The 11,051-nt window shown below is 43.2% G+C and overlaps 1 protein-coding gene across 5 annotated transcripts in view; it reads left to right on the forward strand.

Moving 5' to 3' along the window:
- TXNRD1 (thioredoxin reductase 1) overlaps positions 1-11,051 on the forward strand; it is a 152,407-nt gene that overhangs the window by 62,421 nt on the left and 78,935 nt on the right. For 2 of the 5 annotated variants that reach the window (XM_011975501.1, XM_011975504.1), the window contains exon 1: positions 9,487-9,917. The exons of 1 other annotated variant lie outside the window; for it this stretch is intronic. Coding sequence is in view for 1 of the 4 variants with exons in the window: in XM_011975500.1 (XP_011830890.1) it covers positions 10,231-10,234 (4 nt within the window). In the remaining 3 variants the exon portion in view is untranslated. Of the gene's footprint in view, positions 1-9,486; positions 10,235-11,051 lie in introns of those variants that run through there. 2 more of the 5 variants (XM_011975502.1, XM_011975500.1) reach the window with 2 other exon arrangements.

Consider the following 11,051-nt stretch of genomic DNA (forward strand, 5'->3'; position numbering starts at 1 on the left):
TTTTTTTTTTTTTTTTTTTTAATAGCAAAACCCTTTAAGAGTTGGGTATACTTACTCCGTCCATTTCCTTATTTTCTATTCCTTGCTGAACTTCTTCTGATTAGGATTTCTTACCTCCCATCATTTTCATAAGTGACCTCCATGACTCAGCCCTTACCTTATAGGATTTCTTGGCAGCACTTGAAATAGTTGATCTTCCTTTTTGGAGCACTTCTTCATTGGCTTCTGAGACACCACACAGTCTCGGTTTTCCTCCTACCTCCCTCCAGCTCTTTCTTAGGCTCCATTGCTGGATCCTTTTCCCCTTTTGCAGTTTGAGCATGCCAGGGCTCTGTCCTGAGCCATCTTTATTTCTCTAAATACATTAACTCCTGGGTAATTTCATCTAGTCCCATGGAGTGACAGTTAATTATATGTGTCAACTTGGCTAGCGTATGGTGCCCAGTTGTTTGGCAGATAAAAGCACAGATGTTGCTGTGAAGGTACTTTTTAGATGTGATTACAATGAAATCAGTAGGCTTTGAGTAAAGCTAATGACCATCCATAATGTGGATGGGCTTCATCCAATTAGTTGAAGGCCTTAGAGAAAAGACGGAGGTTTCCCAAGGAGGAAGCAATTCTGCACCCAGACCGCCTTTAGTCTCAAGATTGCCACATCAACTCCTGCTTGAATTTCTAGCCTATTGGCCAGCCTTGGAGTTTTCAGACTTATCAGCCCTCACAACTATGTGAGTCAATTCTTAAAAAATAAAAACAAAAACAAAAAACTCTCTCTCTATACATGTATCCTATTGGTCTTGTTTCTCTGAAGAACTCTGACTAATACACGTGGTATTAAATATCTTTTATATTTGACACCAAATGTTTATTTCTAGCCTTGACTTCTCCCTTGAACCCCATACTTACATATCCAACTGCTTAGTCAACCTCTCCATTTGGATAAATAATAGATCTCTTAACCCATACTATGGATTTGTCCCAAACTATTGTTTTCCCCCACTACCATCTTTCTTCCTCCCCTCTGGGTGTTCCTGCTTTTCCTTGAAGAGTGCCATCATTTACCCCATTGCTAAAGCCAGAAATCTAGAGTTATCATTGATTATCTTTCTCTTACATTTCTTATTCCATCCATCTGTACAACTGTATAACATAAATCTGTACAATTAGCTTTACCTTCAAATGTATTTTTTAACCTCACTAATCGGCCTTTATCATCTGTAGCATCATCTCTAGCTTGGACCAGCACAGTAATGTCTTAGCAGGTCTGTATACTTTACTTTTTTTTTTTTTTTTTGAGACGGAGTCTCACTCTGTCACCCAGGCCGGAGTGCAGTGGTGGGATCTCGGCTAACTGCAAGCTCCACCTCCCAGGTTCACACCATTCCTCTGCCTCAGTCTCCCCAGTAGCTGGGACTACAGGCGCCTGCCACCACGCCCGGCTAATTTTTTTTTTTTTTTTGGTAAGTTTTAGTAGAAATGGGGTTTCACCATGTTAGCCAGGCTGGTCTCGGACTCCTGACCTCAGGTGATCCACCTGCCTTGGCCTTCCAAAGTGCTGGGATTACAGGTGTGAGCCACCGTGCCCAGCCCCAATCAAATTCTTAAAAGCCAAATTACCTTTATAAAACTGAGGACCCCCTAACATTTACCATGTAAAAGTTTCTCTCCTTTTCTCTGTGAAAAAGGTGGAATCTACAAATTAAGTAATACCTGTATTTTTACAGATTTAATCTCTCAGCAATTATTTACTGATCGATTACTATGTGTGCTTACTATATTAAGTGCTGGGAATATGATGGTCCTGGTCCCTGATCACATGTGGCTATGTATATCTATTAATTAAACTTAAACAACATAAGAACTTCACATCCACACCTGTACTAGTCATCTTTTATGTACCTAATAGTCACATGTGGTGAGTGGCTATTGGGTTGGACAGTGTAGATTTAGAACATTTTCATCACCACAGAAAGTCCTCTTGGACTGTGCTATTCTACAGTGGGGGAGGCGGACATTGATCAAATACTCATAGAAGTATGATTGCAATTGTGATAAGTACTAGGCAGAAAGAATACATGATAAGATGGGAACATTTCATAGGGGGATATGACTTCTCTGTTGGTTTTCCCAAGGAAAACCTGTTCAAACTAGGTTTGCTCAATGCTTGGAAGTTAGCAAAGCCCTGTGGTGGGAGGGAGCACAGTAAATACAGGGACTGAAAGCAAACTAATGACTGGATCTTGGGGATTGAGGGGAGGTTTGGGTGAGATGAAGGGGTGGAAGTACCACAAAGGGCCTTGTAGAAAGAAGATGAAGAAGCAGAGAGGATGAGTAACTTGACTGTGTAGTTAGTAATACAACTTGGATTTGACTTCAAAGTCTACGGTGCATAGTAAGTGTATATTCAATGGACTTTGGTTCTGCAATGATCTCTTTTTGCTCCTTCTTTGGAAGTTGCCAAAGTTCCCTCTACTGGATTATTCCTTTAGCATAAAAGCATGCTGTAATAATTTCCTTGTTAGACAAACCAAAAAAAACCAAAAAGTCTGGCCAGGCACAGTGGCTCATGCCTGTAATCCCAGCACTTTGGGAGGCCTAGGCAGGTGGATCACAAGGTCAGGAGTTCAAGACCAGCCTGGCCAACGTGGTGAAACCCCACCTTTTCTGAAAATACAAAAATTAGCTGGGTGTGGTGGTGTGCGCCTGTAGTTCCAGCTACTCGGGAGGCTGAGGCAGGATAATTGCTTGAACCCAGGAGGCAGAGGTTGCAATGAGCTGAGATTGTGCCTCTGCATTTCAGCCTGAGTGACAGAACGAGACTCTGTCTCAAAAAAAAAAAAAACCTTTCGCTATCCTACATCCCTCTTTAGCTCCTTTCCTTTTTTTTTTTTTTTTTTTAATAGCAAAACCCTTTAAGAGTTGGGTATACTTACTCCGTCCATTTCCTTATTTTCTATTCCTTGCTGAACTTCTTCTGATTAGGATTTCTTACCTCCCATCATTTTCATAAGTGACCTCCATGACTCAGCCCTTACCTTATAGGATTTCTTGGCAGCACTTGAAATAGTTGATCTTCCTTTTTGGAGCACTTCTTCATTGGCTTCTGAGACACCACACAGTCTCGGTTTTCCTCCTACCTCCCTCCAGCTCTTTCTTAGGCTCCATTGCTGGATCCTTTTCCCCTTTTGCAGTTTGAGCATGCCAGGGCTCTGTCCTGAGCCATCTTTATTTCTCTAAATACATTAACTCCTGGGTAATTTCATCTAGTCCCATGGAGTGACAGTTAATTATATGTGTCAACTTGGCTAGCGTATGGTGCCCAGTTGTTTGGCAGATAAAAGCACAGATGTTGCTGTGAAGGTACTTTTTAGATGTGATTACAATGAAATCAGTAGGCTTTGAGTAAAGCTAATGACCATCCATAATGTGGATGGGCTTCATCCAATTAGTTGAAGGCCTTAGAGAAAAGACGGAGGTTTCCCAAGGAGGAAGCAATTCTGCACCCAGACCGCCTTTAGTCTCAAGATTGCCACATCAACTCCTGCTTGAATTTCTAGCCTATTGGCCAGCCTTGGAGTTTTCAGACTTATCAGCCCTCACAACTATGTGAGTCAATTCTTAAAAAATAAAAACAAAAACAAAAAACTCTCTCTCTATACATGTATCCTATTGGTCTTGTTTCTCTGAAGAACTCTGACTAATACACGTGGTATTAAATATCTTTTATATTTGACACCAAATGTTTATTTCTAGCCTTGACTTCTCCCTTGAACCCCATACTTACATATCCAACTGCTTAGTCAACCTCTCCATTTGGATAAATAATAGATCTCTTAACCCATACTATGGATTTGTCCCAAACTATTGTTTTCCCCCACTACCATCTTTCTTCCTCCCCTCTGGGTGTTCCTGCTTTTCCTTGAAGAGTGCCATCATTTACCCCATTGCTAAAGCCAGAAATCTAGAGTTATCATTGATTATCTTTCTCTTACATTTCTTATTCCATCCATCTGTACAACTGTATAACATAAATCTGTACAATTAGCTTTACCTTCAAATGTATTTTTTAACCTCACTAATCGGCCTTTATCATCTGTAGCATCATCTCTAGCTTGGACCAGCACAGTAATGTCTTAGCAGGTCTGTATACTTTACTTTTTTTTTTTTTTTTTTGAGACGGAGTCTCACTCTGTCACCCAGGCCGGAGTGCAGTGGTGGGATCTCGGCTAACTGCAAGCTCCACCTCCCAGGTTCACACCATTCCTCTGCCTCAGTCTCCCCAGTAGCTGGGACTACAGGCGCCTGCCACCACGCCCGGCTAATTTTTTTTATTTTTAGTAGAGATGGGGTTTCACTGTGTTAGCCAGGCTGGTCTTGATCTCCTGACCTCATGATCCGTCCGCCTTAGCCTCCCAAAGTGCTGGGATTACAGGCATGAGCCACCGCGTCCCGCCATATCTCCACTTTTAAGTCCCTGCCCTCCTTAGCCTATTCTCCACACAACTGAGCAATTATTTTATCATACAACAATAATTTCCTTCTCTTCACACTCTGGCGTCTTACCACATTTAAAATGAAATCCAAAATCCTGACTATGGCCTGATGATGGATGTGACCCCTGGCTATTCCTCTGACCTCACTTCCTACCACTTTTTTTTCTCACCCATTAGGCTTTAGACATACTGGTTACTTTGTAGATTCTTGGATAAGTCAAGCAGACTCCTAGCTTAGGGCTTTAGTATGTTGAAGCCAGAATAAAAATGTAGAGACAAGTCTCTAAATTAAAATTTTTTATTTGGAAAGAAAGAATAGCAATTTGGGACATACATGCAGACAGGGTGGTCTTCAGTATGTCCAAAGAACAAAGAGAAGGTTAGAGGTTTTAGAAATGGGAGAGATGTTACATATTGCTCTTCAAGAAAGTTCTTTGGGACTAGTTAGGGTTTGGGGAGCTGGCAAGCTCTGGTGAGTGATAGCAGTGGGCAAAATTAGTCCTACAGTATCAGCAAGTTATCTTAGCATTTATAGATAAAGCTGGTCTCAGGTTACAACAGGCAGTTTCAGCAGTCAGGCTTGCAGAGAATTACATTCTTAGAGCAATGTTTTGTATCCTGAATGCTTTTCCCCCTGGCCCCTTGGCTCTGATTTAGTTGGGTATGACAAGAATGACCCAATTTTATGATCAGCTTTCACAAGTACCTCCTCTTTCCTCTGTTGAGAAAGATTTCTTCCCTAGATACTCTCATGGCCTGTTCCCTCATAGCACTCTGGGCTCTGCTCAAGCATCACATTCTGAGATCTTTCCTGACTTCCCTACCCTACTTTATTCTTCTTCAAGGTAAAAAGAACTCTTTCAGAAAAGCTTTGTGTGTGTGCGTGCGAAGGAGAGCAATGAAATGGGGTGGTGGTAACTACAAGGATTGGGGCACATGGGATCATGAGAGCCTTTTCTTTCTTTGTGGAGACAGTTTTGCTCTGTCATCCAGGCTGAAGAGCAGTGGCATGATCATGGCTCACTGCAGCTTCGAACTCCTGGGCTCAAGTGATCCTCCCACCTCAGCCTTCCAAGTGGCTAGGACTACAGCAGGTATCACCACACCTGGTTGACTTTTATAATTTTTTTGTAGAGACAAGGTCTTGCTATGTTGTCCACGCTAGTCTTGAACTGCTGGGAAGCAATCCTCCTGCCTCAGCCTCCCAACATGCTGGGATTACAGGTGTAAGTTACTGCAACAGGTCGGGAGGCTTTTTTAAAATGGTAAAACAACATCGCATTTGTATGATGATGTAAGTGATCAGGTAGAGAACAAGCAATTGATGATGCCAGAGGGGGAGGCTAATTTCAAGACTGATGTTCATTCATTAATATTAAGAAGGAAATAAAAGATGAGAATCCATACACATGTGAAGTTGGCCTTCACTATTCTCCACACGACTGAGCAATTCTTTGAATGTACAACAATCATTTCCTTCTCTTCTCTTCACACTCTGTTTGTTTTTTTGTTTTTTGGTTTTTTTTGTTGTTGTTGTTGTTTTTGAGATGGAGTCTTGCTCTTGTTGCCCAGGCTGGAGTGCAATGGCACGATCTTGGCTCACCGCACCCTCTGCCTCCCGGGTTCAAGCGATTATCCTGCCTCAACCTCCCAAGTAACTGCGATTATAGGCGCCCACCACCATGCCCAGCTAATTTTTGTCTTTTTAGTAGAGACGGGGTTTCGCCATGTTGGCCAGGCTGGCCTCGCACTCCTGAACTCGTGATCCACCTGCCTCGGCCTCCCAAAGTGCTGGGATTACAGGCGTGAGCCACTGCGCCCAGCCTCACACTGTGGTTTCTTAACACATTTACAATGAAATCCAGGCTGGGTGCGGTGGCTCACGCCTGTAATCCCAGCACTTTGGGAGGCCGAGACGGGCAGATCACCTGTGGTTGGGAGTTCAAGACCAGCCTGACCAACATGGAGAAACCCCGCCTCTACTAAAAATACAAAATTAGCCAGGCTTGATGGCCCATGCCTGTAATCCCAGCTACTCAGGAGGCTTTAGGAGAATCACTTGAACGTGGGAGGCGGAGGTTGTGGTGAGCCGAGATAGTGCCATTGCACTCCAGCCTGGGCAACAAGAACAAAACTCTCTCTCAAAATAAATAAATAAATAAATAAATAAATAAATAAATAAATAAATAAAAATAAAATGAAATCCAAAATCCTGACTATGGCCTGATGATGGGTCTGACCTCTCGCTGTTCCTCTGACTTCACTACCTACCACTTTTTTTCTTACTCATCAGGAAATAATAAGAGTGAAGGCAGAGAATATGGCAGCTTGCTGGTTGAGAAGAAAATTTAAGGGAGTTCTGTCTGATTGATGCTATTTTCTTAAAGTGGAAAGTAGGTCATGAGCTAATGCAAGGTGTAGGGGCATTAGAAGTTTGAGGAAAGAGGGATATGTGTGAAACAGTCATTTTGGATCCTGAGAAAACAAATATTCCAGGGATGCAAAGGATTGCTGGGCAACATTGAGGACGCATTTGAAGTTTGTGGTCTTGACTTTAAAGTGAAATCACTTTTAATTTCTGTGTTTCCTTCAGCAATGTTTTGCTGCTTTAAGTGGAGTACAGAATACGTGGACAGCTAGGTTCAGCAAGGGTGGGCCTTGCCATGTCAACGTGACTGAGAAGTTTAGACTTCATCTTGAGGGCCCTAGACAGCTACTGAAGGTTTGAGTAAAGAAGATTTGGGTGTTAGAAAGATTATTCTAGCTCAGTATGGTGTGTGTGTGTGTGTGTGTATGAGAGAAAGGCTTATTATAGGTAGAACAGTAGTTTAATACAATAGGAGCCTTTATCAAACACCTGCATAAATTTGTTACAGCTTAGATGACAGTTCAGGAACATAGAGAGGTCTATTTCCAGTATTTTCTGAGTACCTACTATATACCAGATTCTGTAAAGACAAAATAAACAAGGGTTTGCCTATCCAAAGCTCTTGTAGAATATTTGTAATTATTATTAGGTATTTGGGGGACAAAGAAGAGGGAAGGTGCAATTAACACTGGTTGGAAATCCGGGAAGAATCCCAGAGGAGGTGACATTTCAAATGAACTTTGAAGGACTAGGTCCTTAGGGAGGGAAGATAATTCTCAAAAGGAAGAATGAGCCCAGTCAAGAGATGCAAAATGTATGATTAAAACATTTTATGTTTATGATTTGCTACAGCCAGGCACAGTGGTTCACACCTGTAATCCCAGCACTTTGGGACGCTGAGGCAGACGGATCTTTTGAGGCCAGGAGTTTGACCACCCTGGCCAACATGTTGAACCCCCATTTCTACCAAAAAGACAAAAAATTAGCCAGGTGTGGTGGTGCATGCCTGTAGTCCCAGCTACTTGGGAGGCTGAGGCATGACAATCGCTGGAACCCGGGAGATGGAGGTTGCAGTGAGCTGAGATGCACCACTGCTTTCCAGCCAGGGCAACAGGGCAAGAGACTGTCAAACAAACAAACAAATAAATAAATAAATTGCTGCATGATGAGAAATGATGGAAGAAGATGAGGTTCTTCCGTTAACCAGCAACTAAATAGAACTAACGAGTTTTTCCTTGAGAATTCATGACAAGGGTAAGGCATCTAGGCCCTTAACAGCAGCAAGAACGATTTGAAAGAAAAGATAGTTTTAAAATGGTGATTTTTAACTTAAAAGAAAAATAACTACATGGTGCTACTCTGGGCATCTTTGCTATAATTTGCTCACTTAGGAACAATGTGAAGTTAAAATACCTTATCTAGCCTGTTTTGGAATGCCGGTAGAAAATATTAACTATAATCACTCTGAGCTGTCTATACAAGATGCTTTTAATGGCAAGGCTCTTCATATCAATCCTTATTACTTGCTTTTAGTACATTATTTCAAATTAAATGATCCTTCTGTGTCCTAAGTCATGCTTTTGAAATAAGGTGTATTTTCGATATATTTCTAAGAATGAGGAATTTATGACCCTGGTTCATGGGTCATTGTGTAGACTAAATGAGATAAAGGCATATACAATGATTAATACAGAACTTGGCTTGGGAGCCAGGAGTAAATGTTTTGTGTTCTCCCTTAGACCCAGTCTTTTCATGTTTTTCCTTCTTTCCTCCATAAATCACATTGTTTCCTGAACACCCATGTACTAGATCCATTCTCTGTTCTATGGACTCCAGAATCAGGTGAAACACTCATGTCAATAATCACCTTACAGGGGAAGTGTCATGTTAGTGTGTGTAGTGTGTGTGTGTGTGCCCCTTTAGAGGGTGAGGAAGCTAAACCAAGCCTCTGAGTTTCACCTTGGAAGGACCTGGCAGGACCTGGCAGTGGTTGCCTGTTTGTTTAGAGGGAATGTGGCTTCTGCTAGCCATTAGGAGCCTGCAACGCTCTCACCTGAGAGTGCTTCAATCTGGCATTATCCAAAGAAGTGGGAAAGACATTCATTCATTCATTCATTCATTCATTCAGTCAGTCAGTCAGTCAGTTATTATGTATTTATTCAGCAAATATGCATACCCTGCTAGTGCGTGGTGCTGAGTAAGAACATGAGTAAGAGAAGGGGAGCATGAGAGAGAATGGCTCACCTTAGTAGCAGCAGGTGGCTGGGTGCGGCTGGAGTTAAAAGACATTCAGTTTTTCTTAAAACAATAAAAACCAAACTCAGAGTCTGATAAGGAAGAGGTGCTCTCAGGGGAAGTTGGGTGTGTTCCTGAGAATTTGTCATTTCTTTTCAGGATTAGTCAGGATGAACTCCACGTTTCTTTTCAAAAGCCTAATAACTTCCTTTAGGGGATTACCAAACTGACTAATCCATGACCTTAGGGCAGTGGGTCCCAAACTTTGCTGCCAACTCGAATCACCTTTGGAGTTTGTTTTTTTTTTTTTTAAACGCAGAGGCCCAGGTCACACTTCACACCAATGACATCAGAATGTCTAGGGGTGGGAGCCAGGCACTAGGATTCTAAAGACCCTAACGCGATGACAACAGCTAGCAAAGTTCTGGAGCTACTGCCTTAGGGCATAGTCTAGTTTCTTCACTAAAAACACACTTATTCCAAATTTGGTTCCAGAATTGCCTTAAATTGTTTTTTTGCTCTGTTCTTAGGTTGGGGGCGGCTATGAGCAGGCAGAGGATGTGGGGTCACCCAATTAGGAGCTCTCAGCTTGCTAAGCCAATTAGCATAGGTTGCCAGGGCTGCACGAGGAGTGGATTTCTGCTTTGTCATTCTGACTCTGGCAGTTAGCCCGCCCGCTCGGCGCAGGGCGTGGCTTCTCGTAGCCATTAGGAAACAGCAACCCTTTCACCTCAGTTTCCTTCGGTCCAGCATTTGCGGCGGAGCGAAAGGTGGTCGAGTCCTGAAGGAGTGCCTGATGTCTTCATCATTCTCAAATTCTTGTAAGCTCTGCGTCGGGTGAAACCAGACAAAGCCTCAAGCCCAGGGATGGGAGCACGCGGGGGACGGCCTGCCGGCGGGGACTACAGCATTGCGCCTGTGGGGAGCGGTGTGCGTCTCGGGGAAGGGGAGATATTTTAAGGCGTGTCTGAGCAGACGGGGAGGCTTTTCCAAACCCTGGCAGCTTCGTGGCGTGTGTGGTTTCGACCCGGTCACACAAAGCGTCAGCATGTGGTAGGTGAGACCGGCACCTGTAGGCTGGCGGTTTCCTTCCTCTTGCTCTTTGTAGAGACAATTTGCAGAACAGCGGAGAAAATGGGTATTGTATCGTTTCTTACAGAGCCTGAGTCTTGAAATGTAGATGACAATGTGTTGAGTGGACCGACAGATCCTTGACAGCATTAAGAAAGTATAACTATGTAAGAATGCTTCTCCAGGAATTTTCACACCGTTTAATCCTCAGAAATCCTGAGATGCTGGCAAAACACATGGGGTCTCCATGTTTTTACAAGTGGGGAAAGCAAGGCTCAGAAAGATCAAGTGGCGTGCCCAGCTGGACACAGACTATTAAATGGGGCGGCGACGACGACCCCAGGGCTTCCTCACTCTCTCAGGCAGTACAGGATAGTGATTAAGACCTTCGACCACATTGCCTGGATTTGAATCCTGCCTCTGCTGTTGAGTAGCTCCTTGAGCTTGGACAAGTTTCTTAGCTTTTCTGTACCTGTTTCCCTGTCTGTAAGTTGGGCCTGGTAATACCTACTTGTAGAGTGGTTGTGAAGTTGAAATGAAATGTAAATATATGTGAAGCAGTATAGATATATTAGCTACCATTATTACCATTAAGCAGCTCTCCTTTTTTTTTTGGAGACGGAGTCTCATTCTGTCGCCCAGGCTGGAGTGCAGTGACACAATCTTGGCTCACTGCAACTTCCGCCCCCCGGTTCAAGCGATTCTCCTGCCTCAGCCTCCCGAGTAGCTGGGATTACAGGCACCTGCTACTGCGCCCGGCTAATTTTTGTATTTTTGGTAGAGACAGGGTTTCACCATCTTGGCCAGGCTGGTCTTGAACTCCTGACCTCATGATCCACCCGCCTCGGCCTCCCAAATAAGCAGCTATACTTTTGAATGTTGGT

The sequence above is a fragment of the Mandrillus leucophaeus genome, unplaced genomic scaffold, assembly GCF_000951045.1.
Source record: "Mandrillus leucophaeus isolate KB7577 unplaced genomic scaffold, Mleu.le_1.0 Scaffold157, whole genome shotgun sequence".
Classification (NCBI taxonomy): Eukaryota; Metazoa; Chordata; class Mammalia; order Primates; family Cercopithecidae; genus Mandrillus; species Mandrillus leucophaeus.